Here is a 22,696-nt window from a genome sequence, read left to right on the forward strand (position 1 = left end):
AATCCCCAAAATCCACCGATTTCTAATCCCTCAGTTTAGGTGTTGCTTCAAGTTTTATACCCTGTTTACCCTCCCAATCGACGCTTCCTCTTTCCGCCTTCTGTTCCTTCCTTCTAGCTTGGGGTTTCTGCCGATTTGCTCCCTCTGTCCCTCTGCCCATAATACTCTTCAGCAATATACACACCGACGCACAAGGAAAGCACTGTTGGTAAGCCTTTGTTTCTCCTACCCTGAACTTTTCTCCAGAAACAATCACTCTTATCATGTTTTTCGTTTCCTTTATGTAAAGCAGTTGCTATACTTTGCTGGATCGTTTTTTTCTTTTTTTTTGGTTTTCGTCAGTGATGGGATGTTCTAGTTCGAAGCTAGAGGATCAAAAGGCCCTCCAAGGAATGTTTTTGAGGTGATTAGAGAGATACAGGTTCAGTTTGTTAAAGCTTCAGAGTCAGGGAGTGAAATTGCAAAGTTGCTTGAGGTGGGAACACTTCCCTATCACCGTAAATATGGTAATGATTTTCATCATTATTTTACTTGATTGTTGTGTTATTTTATCTATTTGCTCTAATAGTAATACTAACTGCGGGGTTTGGTATCTTTTCTGCAACAGCTTCGAAGATGTTGCAAGTAGTTACTCCTTCGTTATCATTAGTATCATCTCAGCCATCTACTTCTAAGACTGATTCATCGGCTAACAATACTGATCCGGCTTTTCTAGACTTCAATGAATAATTGGCCAAGAAACAGAGAAACCTTTCCTCTACATTGCAGAAGTTGTATCTTTGGGAAAAGAACCTCTATTATTTTGCTTGTTCTGTATATTTTATTTGTTAATTTGAAGCCTTTATGTTTCTCTTCAGTTCCTGGAAGAGTTCGAGTGGCTGTGAGATTACGTCCACATAATGCAGAAGAGTCAGTAGCAGATGCTGATTTTGCTGATTGTGTAGAACTTCAACCAGAGGTATTATGTTGCTATCTGACAGTTGGATATGCAGGGAATACAATTCTCAGTGACCTTAATTTTGTTAGATGTCTTTATCTGCTTTCTTTTATCTGTTTGATCTTGAAGTACAAATGATTGAGGAAAAGCTAAGAGAAGGGCATATCGATTATATTTTGTCAGGGTTGGCATCTTGAGGGATGCATTAGCCTAAAAGTGAGTTTATTCAAATGAAAATGGAGAAAAGTAGCAAATTCTTGAATAATTATCACTTCATTTCAATTAGTTAAGAAGGATTTAGTTTCTAACCACCTAAGAAAAAGTGAAGTCGACATGCCTGTACTTGTGCACGTAGCTCACCTAACTAGCTTTTAGATTTATTGAAATTAACTCCCATCCAGTTTCTGTAAGTGTTTATTACTTGATTTTGGTGAAGTTCTCACCAATGCTTCAACTTTTCTCTTTCAGCTTAAAAGGTTAAAGCTTCGCAAAAACAACTGGGACACAGACACCTATGAGTTTGATGAAGTGATGACAGAGTTTGCATCGTAAAAGTGTGTGTATGAAGTTGTTGCAAAGCCAGTTGTTGAGGTTTGAGTACAGGGCTTTTCTAATTGTACCAGAATTTGTTAGAATTTTACTTGTTATTAGTTATTCTTCCTTGGCAACAGTAGAGGCGGTGACTGAAAATAGTTTCAACCTATCATTGTGTTTTGTGTCGGTCTTCTCCCAAGTTATTAATTGTTTTGTTCTGCTGTACATAACTGCTGTGTTTAGTCATAGCTTATAAAGGATTTGGTGCCTTTTTTGATGCATTATTCATTTTATTAACAAGGCCATTGTGTATTTGTGTTCATAGGGTGTTTTGGATGGTTACAATGGGACAATCATGGCTTATGGTCAGACTGGTACTGGCAAAACATATACTCTTGGTCGACTTGGGGAGGAAGATACAGCTAATCGTGGAATAATGGTCCGTGCTATGGAGGACATTTTGGCAGAAGTTTCACCAGAAATTGATTCTGTTTTGGTCTCCTATTTGCAGGTTGCATATTAGATATTCTTTTCTGGGAGATACATATTACTGTAGATCTTGGTGTTTGATTTCTGATATTGTCATGAATTGTGCTAATTGGTCTAAGCTTACTTTTCTTTTAGAATTTTTTTTTTATCATTTTCTCCAAAGTTACAAGAGTTTTAAATTTTAATGTGCCTAATAGCTCTGGTCATTGAAAATTTTTGCAGCTTTACATGGAGAGTTTACAGGATCTTCTTGATCCTACTAATGACAACATTTCCATTGTTGAAGAGCCTAAATTTGGAGATGTTTCACTACCTGGGGCTACCCTTGTAGAAATAAGAGATCAGCAGAGTTTCATGTCAATTTTTATTGGTTTATATTTGGTTGATTTTCATTTTCACTGTATTTTCTTAGAATATGAGATATTTTAGTTTAATTTGAATTGTGTTCTTTAGTTTACCTTCTACTGCGCGATTGGAATGTGTCAGAAGATTTCTTTCTGACCATTAAAAATCAATGTTCAAACTTTTTGATGTTGTAAAACTATATAACATATGGATTATGATATAGAATTTCATTTTCATCTAACATTTTCTTAATATAAGTTAATTATGTTTATGCAGAATATAATTCTCAAGTTATATTATGATTTTAGTAAATTCATATAAGAATATTTTATTATAAGAATTTTATGAAATTATATATTATTATTAAATTATATTTAATATTAATTATTTTAAATTATATAAATTCATATAAGAAAATTTATTATCAAGAATTTTATGAAATTATATATCACTATTAAATTATATAACATATTAATTATTTTAAATTATATAAATTCATATAAAAAAATTATTATCAAGAATTTTATGAAATTATATATTATTATTAAATTACATTTAATAATAATTATTTTAAATTATACAAATTCATATAAGAAAATTTATTAGTTATAATTATTTTAAATTTTATTAAATCATATATTTTAATTAAAATATATTTTATAGTATCATATATTATGATTTGAGTAAATTCATATAAGAATATTAATTATTAAGAATTTTATTAAATTATATATTTTAATTATAATATATTTAATAATAATTATGTTAAATTATATTTTATAGTATCATATATTATTATTTGAGTAAATTCATATAAGAATATTGATTATTAAGAATTTTATTAAATTATATATTTTAATTATAATATATTTAATAATAATTATGTTTAAATATGATTAAATTATTTATTATTGATATTAATAATCTTATTAAAATTTAAATAACAATAACAATAATCATTTACCCAAACAAATTTATGCTAAGGGTATTCTAGTCATTTTAGTTTTTTTCCATCATGCTATTACACCTCTATTCCATTCAACCAAACACAAGAATACTATTACGCCTCTATTCCATTACATTCAATCAAACAATTGATTTGCTATTACGCCTCTATTCCATTACGCCTCTATTCTAATACAGCGAACCAAACGTGCTTTTTACAAGCGAGTAACACATCAAACCATCCACAACATCAAGAAAGCAACTTGAAAGCTAAATCAGACAAAGTAAAGCTCATAAGCTTAATTATAATAGTTAAGATAGATTATTACAGTTTTATTTTGAGTGGAAGCTACCTCCACATATTATCTCTCTAATAATCTCAAACACACAAATTTGCAATTAAACCCCTAATTTTTTATTTGATTTAATCATCTGCTGGAGAAGATAAAATTTATACATACCTCAAATTTTATTTGATTTAATCAACTAACATCGATCTCCTGGATGTGAGCAATTTTGTGCCAATCTGCCCCTCCATCTTTTTGGCATCTTCGTCCCAAGTTCGGACATGCTATAATTCTCAGTTGTCTAAGTCCAGTAAGATGATCCATTCCCCCTGGTAGAGTTAACAATCTTGGGCATTCAATAATCTCAAGTTTATGAAGGGAAGTAAGATTTTGTAGCCATGCTGGTAGCACCGCAAACTTGTCACAATTTTCAATTTGTATTTGCTGCAAAGTGGAAGAAGATCCTTCAAGAAGCAATTGTGGCAAATCTGTTGACACATCTAAACTCCGGATTGAGAAAGTTTTAAGGCTCAACTGAAGGTCTTTGTCTTCTTTCTCTTCAGGTTCCATTCGTAGATTGATTTTTTCGCAGCAAGATATTCGAAGGACTTCTAATTTGGTTAGGTGTTTCAGGCTTCGTGGTAGTGAGACAAGATTAGGACAACCAAACAGAACAAGTCTTCGAAGTGATGTGAGATACTGCATTCCTTCAGGTAAGCATTCTAAGTTGTCACATTCAAACAAGCCCAAGTATTGAAGAGATGTCCAACATCGCAGCCAAGTTTCTTTCAAATGCTTAGCTTTAATGGTTATTTCTAGATATCTAAGCTCAATCAAGCTTTCCATGCTGACAGGCAATTGCATCAAAGGAATACCATACATTCTTAATGTTTGCAAGCTCCGAAGCTTATACAAAAGAACTTGGAAGTTTCTGTATATTTCGACAACCAGTCAAATCAAGGTCTCGTAAGTGCTTCAAGGTACCTATGGAATTCGGTAAAGCTGTCAATGGTGAACAACGTAAATGAAGTGCTCGTAGATACTTACACCATGTTTGGTTGGGTGTATTGGCTATGCCAATACACCCCTAATCGGTGGGCCCCACCTAATCCCCCTCTAATCTGCCGTTTGGTTCAATGTATTGCTAATCCCCCTCTAATCCGTTACTTTCCTAATCCCCGAAATTTTCTGTTTTGTAATCCCTGCCTCCTCCTCAGTTTACACCCGTTTTACAGCCTTTACCCTCCCAACTAGAAATCCACCTCCAGCCTCTCCCTCCCAACATCAAACAGAACCTGCGAGCGAAGTCACCTCCAGCCTCTCCCTCCTCAAAACACGCTTTTAAGTTTCTCTCTTCCGCCACCGTCTTCTTCATCATCTTCCCCTCTTTCTTTATTTTTTTTAATTTCAACACCTAACATACATGTTTCATTTCGCAGAAGCCATCTTTATCTGTTTCTCATGTGACTCTGAAGCCTCATTCTTTCCTTCAACGTACCCAAGGTAAAGTTTTCTCAACTTCTTCTCAATCATTTATTTCCATCTACTTGCCTTTCTGTTTTAATTCTTCATGACTTTGGAATTTCTTGCATAAATTTCTATGAAGACAATACTGCTGATGTTTTGGAATTTAAGTTGAAGGAGCTCTCAGCCGTCCATTCGAAATCCCCTTCCGTTCATCAATTCTCTGTCACCTTCACCAAGATACTGACCCCTCTCTTTCAAATTCTAAAGTGAACCGCCACCATGCAACGTGTTGTATGCTTTGTTTCAGCAAGGTCCTGGCCCGAGATCCCAACGACACTTCCGCTAGTAATGAGTTATTGGAGGAATTTTTGAAGTTCCTTTTGGTTGGGGCTACTGCAGCTAATAAAACCGCATGATTAGAGCTTGCCAAATCATTTCCGAGATAAGCTCTTTTAAATTCTGGCTTCATTTTTTAAAATCTGTTTTAGCGTTTTGATTTTTAGGAATTATAGTTTGTGCTATATTGTTTGTATTTCGTTTAATGAGTTCCTAATACTTTCGTTTAATGGATTTTAAGCAGCATATTGTTTGTATTTCAATTTCATTATTGGAGCAGTTTTATCAACTGTTCCCACTATCGGTAGGCAACTTGGTTTTAGATATGGTTGATTTACATGATTGAGGCTTTCTCCTTTTGATGGTTTTCTGTTTTGTTTGTCCACGGAGGAGCTATTATTTGAACAAAGTGGTCGTGTGAAATTTAGAACAGAATCTACGTTGTTGATTCCTTGGACCGAGAGAGGATTCGCCAAGCTAAACAGGAATTTCAGGTTGTAAATTTAGAACAAGCACAAACTTGTTAGCCAATATGGTTGTACATAGTCTCTTTTTAGTTCTTAATAATTTTTTTCCAGGCCATAATCAATGATCCATTTATGAGCAATGCTATCATCTTGGTGTTCGCCAACAAACAGGACTTGGTATGATTCAGTTAGCTGTTTGAGACCCGTCTTTTTTGCTGTGTATAGCAAAATGCATGCAATATTTGCTTGAACTACTGAGAACACATGCATTTTTTAGTTGCTGGAAGTACCAATGTCAAGGATAATTTAGTTTCGAAAAATAGGTTCTGCTGTTGTTTGCATAGTTTTGAAGAATGTGTCTGAATAGAATGTAATCTTAGCTCCAAGGCCCTTAGATTGACATGTTTCGCCTTGTTCTGCTCCCTTAGATTGACATGTTTCGCCTTGTTCTGCTTCTTGAAGAAGGCCTGATTTTCATCATTGTATGAATATTGTAATTCCCTTAAATCGATCATGTAAGGCATAATAATGGATAAAGCATATGAAGTTGCAGTATGGGTGCTTTGCTTCCCTGAACTAGACATTACTAAATTTTGCCTTCTTTTATCATTTTTTTTCATGTTGTTTTTAGCTTTGAAGATTAATTAGCTAAGAATTTGAAACACTAAAATGATATTTAAATAGATTTGGAAAATTTTATAAAAATTACTGATCTGTTTGTCTTCCGCAAAACCTAGAGTTTTTTTTAATTTGTTTTCCATATAATGTTTTATGGTTTTATAGTCGAACATCTGATTTTTCCCTTTTCAACGGAGGGGAAACTTTAGGTGCAGTACAAGTTCAATAGGAGTGCAATCCCAACTTGGTATACTTTCACAACTTGGTATCCATATATTCCACTTGAGAATAGGTACTCATTATTTATCCATTTTCCCTTTTTGATCAGATTTAAAGCTAATATTGAAAGGAATCATTTAATTTAATTCATCTATATTATTGCCCAAGTTGAAAAATGAAATATCATTTTTCCTTTCTAAATTAGATGCTAATCACAGACAGCCTGCGAAAGTGAGTTTTTATTGCATAACCTTCATTTTCAATTTTTTATTGCAAATGCTTACATGTTGAGACATGGATTTTATTGTTGTATGTTGAGTTTATATGTAAAAGGTACTGAATGCTAAACAAAATTGGGACTAAGCAATTGATTAAAGAGATATGGACTGGAGCTGCCTGTCATGATATAACATAGAAGGCATAAAATAATTGATAGCTGTGAAATGTTCACTTAGGTTATACTTAGGAATCTGAGTTTCAGAAAATGGATTTGAATTTCAATATGGTGTAAGTTGTGTGATAAAGAAACTTGTAAATTTAACATCCATGACTGTTTTTGAAATTTATGGATTGTGGGATGCCCGTATAAGTGATGAATTTGAAATTCCTATGGATCTTTCTTATTTTGATATTCATGTTTTTATATCTTTAAATACATGGTCATAATTTTAATTATTTTATGCATAATGAGTATTACTAAAGATGGATCTTTCTTATTTTGCAATAGTTGCCGAGATGGTACATAGCATGGTTATTACTGAAGATGGAGCATTATTTTATTGGGTTTCCTCAGATCCTCATCTTAGATGCCAACAGGTTCTATTCCATTGTCTTTGTTGATTTTAACTTCCCCTGGAGTGAAGCTTTTATTTACTTCATTTGGATGAATTTGTACAGCTATATTCCCTTTCTGAGAAAACAATCGTAAGCATTTCTGCTGGTAAGTACTGGGCTGCAACAGCTACTGCTATAAATGATGTTTACATGTGGGATGGCAAGAAAAGTATGGATAAACCACCTGTTGCAACTCAGTTACACCGAGTAAAGGGAAAAAAGATCCCTTAAAGAGTTGATTTTGAGAGTTGGTCATGAGAGAATGTAACTTGTAAACAGAACTTATGTAATTCTAATGTAATTCTAATATAGAATGTAAACAATTTTCTTATGTAATTCTAATATAGAATGTAACTTGTTTTAATTTTCTTAATTTAAATTCATTAATTTTTAAATTTAGCTTTAAAGTTAAAATTTTAATAGAAATTTTAATTTAATATTTTTTATCCTTAAAAGTATATAGTTTAAAGTTTAAATTTTCTTCAGTTTTCTTCAGTTTACCTTCTGTTGCCCGATTGGAATGGGTCAGAAGATTTCTTTCTCACCATTAAATATCAATGTTCAAACTTTTTTATGTTGTAAAACTTTTGAACATATTGATTATGATGTACAATTTCATTTTCATCTAACTTTTTCTTAGTATAAGTTAATTATGTTTATGCAGAATATAATTTTCAAGTTATATATTTAATAATAATTATGTTAATTTATATTTTACAGTATCATATATTATGATTTGAGTAAATTAATATAAGAATATTAATTATTAAGAATTTCATTAAATTATATATTTTAATTAAAATATATTTAATAATAATTATGTTAATTTATATTTTACAGTATCAAATATTATGATTTTAGTAAATTAATATAAGAATATTAATTATTAAGAATTTTATTAAATTATATATTTTAATTAAAATATATTTAATAATAATTATGTTAATTTATATTTTACAGTATCATATATTATGATTTCAGTAAATTAATATAAGAATATTAATTATTAAGAATTTTATTAAATTATATATTTTAATTAAAATATATTTAATAATAATTATGTTAATTTATATTTTACAGTATCATATATTATGATTTGAGTAAATTAATATAAGAATATTAATTATTAAGAATTTTATTAAATTATATATTTTAATTAAAATATATTTAATAATAATTATGTTAATTTATATTTTACAGTATCATATATTATGATTTCAGTAAATTAATATAAGAATATTAATTATTAAGAATTTTATTAAATTATATAGTTTAATTAAAATATATTTAATAATAATTATGTTAATTTATATTTTACAGTATCATATATTATGATTTGAGTAAATTAATATAAGAATATTAATTATTAAGAATTTTATTAAATTATATATTTTAATTAAAATATATTTAATAATAATTATGTTTAAATATGATTAAATTATTTATTATTGATAATAATAATCTTATTATAATTTAAATAACAATAACAATAATCATTTACCAAAACAATTTTATGCTAAGGGTATTCTAGTCATTTTAGTTTTTTTCATTATGCTATTACACCTCTATTCCATTCAACCAAACACAAGATTACTATTACGCCTCTATTCCATTACATTCAACCAAATAGTGGATTAGCTATTACACCTCTAATCCAATACACCTCTAATCCCAATACACCTCTAATCCAATACGCCTCTAATCCAATACAGCGAACCAAACGTGCCCTTAAATTTTGAGACACAAAGATTGATAAGAGATTCATGGATAGTCTTTGATTCTGTTGAAAGCTCATGGACGAATACTGTTCGAACATTTTTTAATTTCTTCAAATCTTGCGGAACCTTTAGCAGCTTGTCATCACAAAATGATAAATGTCGAACATTTTCACCAATAACATATGATTGGGAATTCACTGTTTTACACTCTTTTTGTGACACATCTAATGCAAGATCATGTATCAAATCATGCATTTTAAAGGTAAAACCCAAGGCATAATCAGTCTCCTTTTGGATGAGGCACCTCGACAGTAACTCATTCAAATATCGACCTCCAACATCAACCCATTCTTGCTTTTGCTTTGAATGCTCAAGCAATCCATTTTCCATCCAGAATTGGATGACTTTATCACTATAATATATACTATCCTTTTTGTACAACGACATAACAGCAAAACACCGTTGCAAGTGAGATGGCAAATGGTTGTAACTCAACTTCAAGACTGGTAAAATCTCATTTTCAGCATGCTCGAGTTTCCATATTTCATTATCTCGAACAGAGATCCGATCAGATTCATCAGTTTTCATAAACAAAAGGCTCCCCAAAGTTCTCACTACCAAAGGAACCCCTTTGCATTTTTTCACAATTTCTTCCCCAATCCTCATGAGATTTGGATATTGTCTATCATCACCATCATTAAATGCCCATTTTGTAAACAAAATCAAACAATCTTCATGAGGAAGAACTTTCAATTCATAAGGGCGAATTGAACTCATAATTGAAGCAACTTTCAAACTCCGGGTGGTCACAATGATTTTACTTTGAGACAAACCGCCCATTGATCTTAATAAATCTCTTAATTCAATCCATCTTGCTTGATTTTCATTCCACACATCATCTAGAACAAGCAAAAACTTCTTATCATTCAAAAGACTTCGCAAACAAGTTTGTAAGGCTTCAACTGTTGAATCATCACATTGTTCTCCTTTATTTATAGAGTGAATCATCAGCTTAAGCAATCTAGTAAGATCAAATTCCTCTGAAACACAAATCCATATCTTCAATGGGAAATGTTTATTAACTCGATTGTCATTATACACTAATCGAGTGAGTGTGGTTTTTCCTATACCCCAATTCCAACCATGGGAATGACAGGAACATCTAGACCCTCACTTGGTTTCATCAAGAGATCAATGATGTTCTCTTTATCCACATCTCTACCAATGACATCCTTAGAAATCACAAAAGAGTGAGTCTCTCAGTTAAAAACATGTCGGTTGTCCGTACCCTGTCCTAGATTAAAGTTATCCCACTCAATAGCCAGTTCGTTTAACCTCTGATTGATGACTTCGATTTTATGACCCATTTTTAAAGAGAAGGAAAGAGGCAAAGAGCAGGAAGCTAAAAATCGAACCTTGAAGGTGATGTTGGGGTGATTGACCACCTGTTTGCGGACAGCTTCACACTTGAAATCATCAATAACATCTTCAGCGTCGTAAAAGATGTCTCGGAGCTTCCACATAGAGAGGCGCAACTTCTCGTTCTGGTGCTATTGCCGCTCAGCATCCAACAGCACCGCTTTAATGCGGCTCAGGGTCTCCTTGAGCTTTCTTAGATGGCTTTTGATATTAAACGCCAAGCGAGCTTCTTCTACAGAGAGATGGGCTATTTTCTCCACAACCCTTTGTGCAATATCTAACAGAAACGTTTCTGCCATAATTGAACTCTACGAGCAAAGAAAGAAAGAAGGAAGAAAAGGTAATTACTTTAGGGAAAGCAAGGCAATCAAGCACTCAAAAATGGTTTTCTTTTTCTTTTTCTTGGTTAACAACATTTGGAAGTCGCCTTTAAGCAAACCTTGTGATTGATAGTTGACTTGAATCGAAATCTCCAAACAAGAGACGCGTATTCCCGTGTTTTTAGTTTTGACTTTTTGTTGCTCTTTCATGGAACAACTCTGGGAAAGTTCACAACAAAAGAGGGGGCTTTGAGGGAATTGGAATTTGTTTACTTTAAGGTAAATTTTATATATATATATATGCCCAATTTAAAAAACATATAGGATTTTAGGCGGATTTTTTCAATATTTAGGAGAAGAATTAGATCGATTTTAAAGAAAAAAAAATAAAATATAACACCCCTTACCCGTATCCAACACTGGAATAGGGTACGAAGCATTACCAGAACACATACACTTATAAACGTATTTAACCGAGTTATAAAATTTCATCTAAATTAAAACTTTCAAAATTATTAACTTGTTTTTATAACTCTTCACAATATATCCTCAAAATATTATAATCATAATAAATAGGGCCTACGAGACCCGATATATACTCATGCAATTTAATGTTTCATTTCTATTTCATTCAATTCGCAATTTCTCATGCTCACAATTTAAATCATATCACTAGCAATTTCCATTTAATTCACGTACAATTCAATGTCATTAAGTTCAATACTAATACGTATTTACCATTTAAATCAACGTATATCGATTATATCATTCATTAACACATTTATGAAATTCTCAATTTTGCAATAAAAATATCACTCTAGCTTAAATAACATCAATTCAACTCATCATCCCCTTTTTTGTCATTTTACCCTTCAAGTATGAATTTACTATTTCATTAACTTTCTACACTCGTTCCTATGCATATTACACAAAACATAAACATATCAATACAATGCATAACTTATAAGTTTAACGTGGCATAATTGAGCCACAACTTGACCAAAGCCAAAGCATGTACACCATATTTCATATTCACTTTAACTCATTATTAATCTCATTGAACATTCGGAATATACACGGATACGTAGAGAATTAGCACATAAGTGCCACATTGATATGTAGCCGAAGCTACCACTGATATGTAGCCGTAGCTACCACTGAAATATAGCCGAAGCTACCATTGATATGTAGTTGTAGCTACAACTGAAATGTAGCCGAAGCTACCACTGATCAATAACACTGGAAATATCCAAGGGCCTGCTCACACAAGCTGTTAGGTGTCCGCAACATATGCTAGATCACCCAGCACCCGGGACTCACTGTAATACTGGTCTCTAGTGACATGTCACTTGTATCCACTTCTATTCCTAAGTTCAACTGGGAATTTACACTTAACACTTTATTTTAAACACTTTATCACTTGAATAATTCATGAATAATTTTTCTTCCACATTCAATATTAATTTACATATCAAATATAATTTACAATTTATAAAAATATAACTATTATTTACACGTAACTTATCGGCATGTGTTAATTCATAAACCATTCATGACATTATTTCATGACAAATCATATACCCAATATACCATACACACATACTATGAAACTTTATTTTCCCATATGAACTTAAACCATGACCAATAATACACAAATATAAGCACCATTTCTATTTCATCATTTATCAATTATAATCGAGCATATGACCAATTATATATGAATCATTCATATATTTTTCCAGTTTTTCTCCTCCTCCTCTCCATTCCACATCCTTAATGTGTATAACAAATTCTTTTACTATTTTTCCTGTATGTAAATTCAAGTTGTCTGTCTAAGTCAAAGTCACTAATTTATTTATATCTCGAGCTACAGAGCTCCAAATTAAGATCCGTTAATTTTACCCAAAACTAGACTCACATATCTTCTTACCATAAAATTTTCATAATTAGATTATTCTTTAAAGTTTCCTCCGTTTCACTACTCGATAGTTCCGACCCCTCTTCACTAAAAATTAATTATCTTATTGTACAGAATTCGGATAATGTTCTCATTTGTTTCTTTTGAAAATATACTCATTCAGGATTCTAAACATATAAATTTTAGCCCATAATTATTTTTATTTAATTTTTGATGATTTTCCAAAATCAGAACAGGGGAACCCGAAATCATTCTGACCTTATCTCACAAAATTTATTATATCTCATAATTTACAATTCCATTACTTACATCGTTTCTTCTATGAGAAACTAGATTCAATAAGCTTTAATTTCATATTTTATTCATTCTCTAATTCGATTCCCAAAATTTTTGGTGATTTTTCAAAGTTAAACTACTGCTGCTGTCCAAAACTATTTTAGTGCAAAATGTTGACTTCCATTTTGCCCCAAATTTCACAGTTCATACAATTCAGTTCTTACTCAATTAACCCCTCAATTAAGCTAATTTTTCTAAATTGGTACTTTACCTAGACATTATAAGTTATTCATAACTATTGAAATTCAGAATTTTCTCATAAAACTCTAACTTCAAACTCTTTTACTGTTAGGTCCCAAACATTCACTTTCTATTCAATTCTTTCAATAAAATCAGCATATAAACAATTTAAAGATCTAATTCCACGCTAAATCATCATATACTTCCAGAACATATTCATAGCAACTTTCAACTTCTTTCATAGAATCAAAAATTAATGAATTCAACAAGTGGACATAGTTGTAAAAGTCACAAAAACACAAAAATTTCAAGAAATAATCAAGAATTGAACTTACTTGCAGTAAAAATATGAAAAACCAGCTTAAGGAAACCCTTCTATGGTGTTTTAGCTGATAAGAATGCAGAAAAATAAAGAGAAATCTAGATAATTCCACTTTGATCCTAGCTTTATTAAGTAATTTTGCAATATTCCAATTTTACCCTTAATTCTCCTTACTTTCTTGCTGATTTCATGCCTTCACCGTCCAGCCCAAATAGACATTGGGTCTATTTTCCTTTTAAGCCCTCTTCCTTTTATCATTTAAGTTATTTAATCATTTCTTGAAATTTTGTATTTATTACAATTTAGTCCTTTTGTTCAATTAATTATCGGAACTTTAAAATTTCTTAACGAAACTTTAATACTAACTTTTTAACACTCCATAAATATTTATAAAAATATTTATGGCTCGGTTTAAAATCTTTGAGGTCTCGATACCTCGTTTTTTTATTCTAATTATTTTAATATTTATTTCTAGTGCACTATTCACTATTTCAAAAATTTTCTTAACTTCACATTTAACTTATACTCATTAAATTAATAATATTTTCTACTCATTTGTCGGATTTAGTGATCTCGAATCACCGTTCCGACACCCCTAAAAATTCAGGTCATTACATTTTTCCTCGTCGAATTTGTGATCCCGAAACTACTGTTCCGATTAGACCCAAAATCGGGCTGTTACGAATCAAATCCTACAGAATGTATTTTGTTTATTAATTTAATATATTATTTTTTTAGTTAGATGATTAAATATTAGTAGTTTTATTTTTGAATGTGGGATTCAATTTTTCTCTTACTCTTTATATTTATATTTTTTTATTTCATTTTATTTTAATTTTTTTAAATTTATTTAATAATTATAAATATATTTTTTATATATAGCTAATGACTATCATCATTATCATCAACTATACTATTACAAACAATGGTTTAATAACCATTTAGGTTTCTTGGTTAATAATAAGGAGCTTATTAGTAAGGTGTCTGAGGTTGAAGTTAAGAATGATGTCTTCCAGCTGGGAGGTTTGAAAGCTCCAGGGTCTGATGGGTATTGTGGGATTTTTTATCAGAAGTATTGGTCAATAGTAAAAGATGATGCTGTGAGGTGTGTCCAGAGCTTTTTTCGAAATGGCAGAACGCTGAGAGAAATGAATAAAACAGAGGTTGTGCTAATTCCAAAAGTGAAGGCGCCTGAGTTGGTATCTCAGTTTAGGCCTATTAGTCTGTGTAACTTCTGTTACAAGATTACTGCAAGGGTTATGGTTAATAGGATAAGACCTTTGATGGGAGAGTTAATAATGTGGAATCAAAGTGCTTTTATTGAAGAAAGATTGATTCAGGATAATGTTGCTATTGTTGGAGAGGTCTTCCATTATTTGAAATTGAGGAGAAGAGGTAGGAGGCATGAGGTGGATATCAAGTTGGATATGAGATTACTTCTGCCATGGCAAACTTTATTTGGGAACAAAGGGATGGGAAAAGAAAGATTCATTGGTTGAGTTGGGAAAAATTAACTAAGACATAGGGTGATGGTGGATTGGGTTTTAAAGAATTAAGAAAGTTGGTGTTTTGTTAATGGATCTGATAAGCTTTGGATTAGAGTGCTGAAAGGGAGATATTTCCCAAATTCTGAGTTCTTTGAGGCTCAAAAAGGTGCACAAGCATCATGGATTTGGAGTAGTCTTTTGGCAGGAAGGGATCTGATATCATTGGCAAATAGGGAATGGAGAATCAATGAATATTTGGAGAGATAGATGGGTTCCAAGATTAGGAGGTTCTGTTTTTGCTAATGGTGAAGAGGATGTGTCTGGTAGGCCACAAATAATAACCGAGATTACTGATATGGATGGTATTAAGGAATGGCTTGATGATGATGAACAATGTAATGCTATTTTGAAGATACCTTTTTATTTTAGTGGTGGTCATGATTGTTTAGTGTAGGGTAAATACTCGGTGAAATCTGGGTACATTGTTGCAAGGATGGAGGGTCATAGTAATAGTAACATGGATTGTCAGCGATCTAGTATATGGAAGGTGAACTGGAATTTGAAGACTCCACCTAAGGTCAGGAGTTTTTTTGTGGAGATCATGTAATAATGCGATTGCTACTAATTTGAACATGTGGAGAAGGAAAGTTAGAACTAGCCGTTGTTGTAAATTTTGTGGAAATAAGGAAGAGACTGTTATGCACTTACTTTTTAAGTTCAGTTCGGGGATTTTGAAGGAGGCTTTGTTTGGTTGTTGCAACTGTGAGAGAGTTTAAAAAAGAGACATGACAAATAGGAGATTATGGCTAGGGTGGGCTCTTTTTGTTGGTATATTGGGAAGCATAGATGTGATGCTGTTCTGGAGAATAAGGGTGTTGATCCAATAAGTACCATCATATTTGCTGAGAATGCTTTTAAGGAATATTGGATGGTTAATGGATTATGGGAGAGTCTGTGTAAGTTGGCAAGAGATGGAGAGGGTCGAATGGAGGATAAATGGGAGAGGCGGCCATTTGATTGGTTTAAAGTGAACTGTGAATGAAGTTTTCACAAGGATTCTGAGGATGCAGGAGTTGGGGTTGTTTTTAGAAATTCAGATGGGAAGTTAGCGGATGGTTTGGTCAAAGCTGAGGCTGAAGCTGTGAAAATGAGTCTTAAAATGGTTGTTGATAAGGGATTTAGAAAGATTATTGTTGAGATTGATTCTAAAGTGTTGATGACTGATATTAACGAGGGCGGTGAAGTGAGTTTCGGGTGGAAGTTGCTGCCTATTTTGAAGAACATCTGGTCTTTTAGTAAACAAGTGTCTAATTGTGGAAGAGCTGCTAATAAAGCAACAGATTGGGCTGAAACACACGGCCGTTTGATGATGTGCCCATGTAATTGGGTCAATTCACCCATCACCATTGGTTTTCATTTTGTATAACGATAGTGTGCCTGCTCCACCTTTATACTGTTAATTTTACACCGTGTTGGTGAATGTTTGTTGTGAGAATGATGTCTTCTCTGTATTGTGTCATTTGTGCTTTTGTAATTGTTCATTTGTTGATTGGATTACATTTGTTTTCAGGAGTGAAATACCCTTTCACTGGCCCAAAAAAAAAAAACCTAAATCTTAGATCATCAATTACCAATACTTTGAGCACAAATAAAACCCTCAACTGAGATATGCAGCTTGATTAAACAAAAAACTTCTACATAAACCACTACGGTAAAACGAAATGACACATTTTAAGTTCCACAATTTAACTAAGAATCCCAACAACTTTATTACGAAATTTCCTACATATTCAACATAATAAAAGTTCACACATGATTTCCCCCAAGTTTGCGGTCTAGTATGTGAATATCAAATATCGGCAAATAAACCAACCAACTGCGATCCTTGTTTTCTAGGCACTTTTCTCACTGCACAGCTTCTCAATAAGTTCTGCAGCATCTTGAACAGTTGTGATGGATTGTGCATTGTCCTCTTCCACCGTGATTCCGAATTCTTCCTCAAGTCCCATCACAATCTCAACCTGAAACCATATACTATCGATCATAACACAAACCAAAACCAATAATCTTTCAAATTACAAACAACTAATCAACAAAGATATGCATCTAAAACAAATAGATGGGCAACTACTACTTATAAAAGTAGAACAAATTCATGGTCTCCTTGATCCTGCACACTACTTTTATGCACATAAGATGAAAGGGAAGAAAGAAAATATGAAATGGTTATACAGTTGAGAAAGTACCGTATCAAGAGAATCAGCTCCAAGATCAAGAAATGTTGATTCACCGGTGATTGGTTTGTCATTGTCTAAAGCTAATTGTCTCTTTACTACTTCACATACCTTATCCACGGTCTCTTGTTTGGCCTGTACAATGACATTTAACATCAAAGAGAGAAATAGTTAAAGATATATATTGTCATAGGAGAGACCAAAACCTATAGAAACAAATATCACTGCATTCAGTGAGAAACATACAGCACAGCAGATCTGCAAGCGAGCAGGCATTGGACGCATCGTAAATGAGAGGGTGCTTCTTCCCTGGTTCATAAATGAACCCAATTTCAACCCAGAAACACTGCCTTTAGCCTGTTAAAAGATGTTCAGTAGCATGAAAATCAGCCGATGATTTATATAAAAAGAATGGTTCTAGAAGAAACAACAATCTTCAAAGATATCTCAACATCTTAATCCAAGAAAAATAGAAACTTAAATTTTGCACTTCAGCCATAGTCTATTTTAGTGAACTTTACAAACAAAATTCCAAATCCAACATGCCATTGATATTCAGAAGCACTCTAAACATCAATAATATAACTGCAATTTTATACAGTGATCTATGTTATAGATCAAATATAATTCTATGAAAATCATGTTTAACAGGCCAAAAACCACTAAAACAAATCTCCTTAAACTTAAAACTAATGATACCCAGAAAATCTATAGCTTCCATCACCACATCAGCTCATTTGGAAGCAAAAAGCAATTCCCGTTCTAGTTATTGCTTTAGTAACTTACTTGAGCTCCCTTAAGATGCTAAAACAAATCACACTTGATTAAAAAATGGATAAATAACCATATCTAATGCAACACCAAATCAGATAAACAAGTAAAATCTATTTTTTTTTATAATTTCCGAAAGCAAAAAACCAAAAAGAAGTAAAAGCAAAACAACAGCAATAAAAATAAATTAGAAACTTTCAGATCTCAGATTGACCAGATCAAATCATCCATGAAAGAAGTAAAACTAACAAAAGTAACAGTAAAGCATCAGTAACAGTAAGATATGGAAATTTGATTAAATCAATAAACAAAAAGTGAAATCTGAAAAAGAAGGATAAATTAAAACAACAGACAGATCGGGCCAAAAATAAAACCAAAGAAAGAAACCAAAAAAAAAAGTACAAAGAAGAAGAGAAACAAATGCATTAGTAGCTAAAAAGAAAGAAAGATAAAGAGAGTACAAAGGGGCGAGGTTGCATGGAGATGGATGAACCAGCAATAGAAGCCATTGGAGAGAGAAAGACGAAATGCGAAACGGCGGAGAGACCGAAGATGAGTGGAGTGGAGTATGAGGGTTTAGGAGTTTGGTTTTTATAGGAGGATTTGTGATATTGAGAATGAAAAAGAGGTTTCTCTCCTTTTGGGGGGGGGTGTTTATTTGCTCATTTATTAATGGCGTTAGCACCGACCCTGGACGGCACACGACCAAATTTGGCCATTTCTATTTAAGGTGCCGTAATAATGTAATTATAATTTTATATTTTATATTATATACGAAGAATTTTAATTTTTTAGATTTTACGGTACATTTGTTTGTATAAATTATAATTGTATAATTTTAAAAATATTGATTATTATAAATATATTAGTAAGAAAATCTAAAATCAAACTATTATAAATATATATTTTAAGTAAATTCTGGTATTAATCTCTATATTTTATTCAAAAATAAGTGATATTATTCGAAAATAAGGCAGAACTTTATTTAATGAACGGGATTGCATGCCATACATGTTTCAAACAATTTAATTGTTAAAATGGAAGGATGGCATCCAATGCTTTTAAATGTTGAAATGAAATGATGGCAACCATGTGTTCATGCAACGGCAATAACTGACATATACAATACCAAATTTCTTTTCTTTTTCTTCTCTTTACTGATTTTTAGCATTATTTAATTCAAAGGGGTAGGATATATGCTGGAAATAATATTTCTTTTATGTTCTGCACACCATGTGAAAATAGCTATTCTTAAAAAGTCGCATGGAAACCCACCTTGCTGGTCAATTGTATTTAAATATTTATTATAATTTTTATGAATAATGTAAAAATTAATTTAAAGCATATTATTATGAAAGATGCAAAATAATATCAAAGGATACAATTATTTTATTCCATAAAGAAATACTTAAATAAGTGATAAATAATTTTGCACTGCTCTAAATATATTTCTTTTTTGTAAAAAGGTTAACTAAAATAAATCTTCAATTCTTTAATATAGCAACTTACAAACTGTAATATGTTAGAAAAATATATATGATTAGTTAATATATCTTTTTCAAGTTTGTAATATTATTATAATTTTAAAATATATTACTATGAAAATATTTAGATTTCATATAAAATTTCAAATATATTTTTATTGAATTTTTAGAGAAAATATATTTTTATAGTTTGTTCGAGGGTTTATGATTTTTTTTTAAAAAAAATTTAGGCTAAATAAGGGCTATAGGCCATTTTTTTTAATTAGGCCTTTAGGCTGATTTTAACTTTAATTAGAGAAATAGGCCGGTTTTAGGAGAGAGAATGTGAAAGCGCGTCCAGTTGGACGCACTTTCACCTTCTATCTCTAAGGTTAGGGCTTATTATTTTTTAGGGTTAAGGTTTAGGGTTTAAAGTATTTTAAAAGTGTTCAGGGTTTTCGATTGAAACGATAGAAGTTCTTAGGTAGTTTTGAGGGGTTAGAAATGTAATAACGCGCCTCAGCACACATACATTTCATATGTCATTGCGGGATAGGACCATCACATTAGAAACCCATCATGGGGAAATCTGGTTTTAGGGTAACAATGCTTGATACAATCAGTGGTCAAAGTCTACGTGAAGGTCCCAATTGGCAGCGTGATGCAGTCACGGGTTCGAGTATAATTGGAGGGGCAGGTGATAGTCGTTATGCAATTAGGAGTTCAAGCTTTTGGATACCTGCAAACAATGCCTTATATATACCATACATAAGATTGTGGATATAATCATACAGAAAAATTTTAGGGATTTTCAGTGTAATCAACATAATTTTTTTCTCTATGTCCAAGCAGCCGGTATCTTTAACCTTTCATTCTTGTCCGAAAGCTTACACCGAGATGGAGACAAGAGGGCTCTCAAGTGGAGAGCAGATATTCCGACACAGTAAGGTCAAACTCGGGTCGGTGTCGTAGCGATTGTAGTTATTAATGTGTTGTATAATAATGACAACCGTCGTCGCTCCAAAAAGAGCATCACCTTTATTGCACAACAATAGCCGTTCCCTGCTTGAGAGTCCTCTTACGTCCATGATGGTGTCGGCCTTTGAATAATAAGAAAGGTTAAAGGTACTGATTGCATAGAAATTGAGAAAAAAATTACATTGATTATAGCTGGAAGCCCTAGAGTTTTTCTGTATGAATATGCCCTCAAAGTTTTGTATGGTATTTATAGGGCATCATTTTCAGGTATTCAAAAAGATTGAGCTTGTGGTCGCGTAACGACCGTCAACTAGCTCTCCCATCATACCCCGATCCATTACTGTATAACAGTCATTGATTGAGACCTCCACGTCGACTTCTACCCTTGATTGTGGAAAACAAAATCATCTCATAACCGACTTCCCTAGGATAGGCTTCAGAGGCAATGATCTCATCCCGACATGATATATGAAATGTGTGTGGCTCGGAGCGATATCACATCACTGACGACTCAAGAATACCTCAAACGTAAATCGAATATTTTTAACAGCCAAAATTTTTAAAACTGATAAATGTTTTATAGTAGAGAAATGGAAAGGATTGGAGAGAAATTATATGAATGAGAGATGATGAAGCTTAGTATGTGAGAGTCATTTTATAGTCCTAGAGAAGGGTTTGTTTGTAAAGAAAAACCTTAAAAGCGCGCTGAAACATATTCTAAACATGTTAAAGTGTTTAAAGCGTTCGAATTATTCGAAGCGTCCTGCTTTTCTGCCCAAAGAATAGGAAATTTGTTAGAGAAAGCTCCCTTAGTTGGGCGATCTTTCTCTAACAAATTTTCTATTCTGGGGTGAAAGGACTTTTTCGTATGCCTATTGAACACGTTATGCAACATCGAATCTCAATGAAATTATATGACTTCTGAACACGTGATAAAAAGTATTTGCACCATACAATATGCAACGAATGTGTGCATTTGTAAACAAAATTAATAGCGCGTATTCTCTTTCTCCCTGCATAATTATCTTATAAAAGGGGTGTAATTTTCATAACGTAGACACTCATCAAGTTAATATCAAATAGAATAAGCTTGCATCACAGGTGAGAGTTGTGTGTACTCCTTTAGACAACTCTCTACTTTTTTTTGCGTTTACTCATCCAAATCGTGACCGATATTGAAATAAGTCGATGAGTGAAATTCGTTATATACTACGATAGTCAAATCTGTAATATAGAGTTCACGGTGGTGTTTGTAGGAGCGAAGTCTGTGGATGCGTTCAATAGTACTATTAAAATGCATGAGCTACGAACCAGAATCAGGAGGAAAGTCAGGGGGATTGTTTCGGGGAAGAATTACGAGGTTGTAATGTAGATTTTTTTGCATCTATTGACCCCTATAAGTATGAGTTATTTGATGTGATTAGTGAGACACATCTCGAGACGGACATATCATCCACATCTCAAATGAAAATGTTGTTATTAAGTTATATGTCGAGTTTACCGATGCTGATGAATCTAGCCCATCTTCAACCACTGTCACGGCGAATACGGGTACCGAAGCTAAAGCAGAAAGTCCTACTACAAGGTTGTATAGTAGGTTTTTTGGCCTTTTTCAAAGCGACTACTACGATGTTCTCGAAACATCTATAGGCAGACACTCATCGGTCTCCAGCATCGATCTAAACTTTAGGGGCCAGTACCAGTCGAGGTACCAGTATAACCCAAATCTAGGCACTCGAGCTTGACATTCAATCAATGCATTCGATTTCAATTTTGGCACTAGGTCGATGTCATAGGGCGGAAGCAATTATACCGAGGGATAATCGATGTGCACTGGTCATCAACTCGTTGAATATTCTTGTGGGCACATGGGTTACAAAAGAACCGATGACCTACTCCTTTCGACGAGGGCTGGTGAGGGTACATCTAACACCATGCTCAAATCTGACAATAAAGGAACAGATGAGGAAAGGGATGCAGATAAGGAAGAAGGGGCTATAGATGCAAACAAGGGAGAGGAGTCAAAACTTGAGCCAATCCGGCAACGCGGTTCGGATGGTTCAGAAGTGGCA

At 32.6% G+C, this 22,696-nt stretch overlaps 3 protein-coding genes and 2 long non-coding RNA genes across 6 annotated transcripts; 2 read left to right on the forward strand and 3 right to left on the reverse strand.

Moving 5' to 3' along the window:
* Window positions 1-851: 851 nt before the first annotated feature.
* Window positions 852-2,165, forward strand: LOC107894714 (uncharacterized). Its single transcript, XR_001683225.2, has 3 exons — window positions 852-958; window positions 1,406-1,528; window positions 1,797-2,165. It is a non-coding gene; the product is annotated as an uncharacterized lncRNA (long non-coding RNA).
* Window positions 2,166-3,732: 1,567 nt separating this feature from the next.
* Window positions 3,733-4,419, reverse strand: LOC107944799 (putative disease resistance protein RGA4). The gene has a single exon (XM_016878625.1). It carries the CDS (start codon window positions 4,417-4,419, stop codon window positions 3,733-3,735), a length of 687 nt encoding a protein of 228 aa, XP_016734114.1.
* A 340-nt stretch (window positions 4,420-4,759) lies between these two features.
* Window positions 4,760-7,842, forward strand: LOC107944800 (uncharacterized). 2 transcript variants are annotated; one of them, XR_005922828.1, is made up of 5 exons: window positions 4,760-5,040; window positions 5,144-5,834; window positions 5,919-5,984; window positions 6,591-7,460; window positions 7,542-7,842. It is a non-coding gene; the product is annotated as an uncharacterized lncRNA (long non-coding RNA). The 2 variants fall into 2 exon arrangements; XR_001696319.2 differs by having other exon boundaries at window positions 6,635-7,460.
* A 1,556-nt stretch (window positions 7,843-9,398) lies between these two features.
* LOC107894333 (putative disease resistance protein RGA1) lies at window positions 9,399-10,719 on the reverse strand. Its single transcript, XM_016819617.1, has 4 exons — window positions 10,612-10,719; window positions 10,339-10,428; window positions 9,501-10,255; window positions 9,399-9,420 (listed from the first exon to the last, which is right to left on the reverse strand). The coding sequence occupies exons 1-4, from the start codon at window positions 10,717-10,719 to the stop codon at window positions 9,399-9,401; spliced, it is 975 nt and encodes a 324-aa protein (XP_016675106.1).
* Window positions 10,720-16,829: 6,110 nt separating this feature from the next.
* On the reverse strand, window positions 16,830-18,920 carry LOC107895029 (acyl carrier protein 1, chloroplastic). Its single transcript, XM_016820220.2, has 4 exons — window positions 18,645-18,920; window positions 17,659-17,769; window positions 17,425-17,547; window positions 16,830-17,199 (listed from the first exon to the last, which is right to left on the reverse strand). Exons 1-4 carry the CDS (start codon window positions 18,690-18,692, stop codon window positions 17,071-17,073), a joined length of 411 nt encoding a protein of 136 aa, XP_016675709.1. The 5' UTR covers window positions 18,693-18,920; the 3' UTR covers window positions 16,830-17,070.
* Between the last annotated feature and the right edge of the window lie 3,776 nt (window positions 18,921-22,696).

Source organism: Gossypium hirsutum, chromosome D13 (assembly GCF_007990345.1).
Source record: "Gossypium hirsutum isolate 1008001.06 chromosome D13, Gossypium_hirsutum_v2.1, whole genome shotgun sequence".
NCBI classification, from domain to species: Eukaryota; Viridiplantae; Streptophyta; class Magnoliopsida; order Malvales; family Malvaceae; genus Gossypium; species Gossypium hirsutum.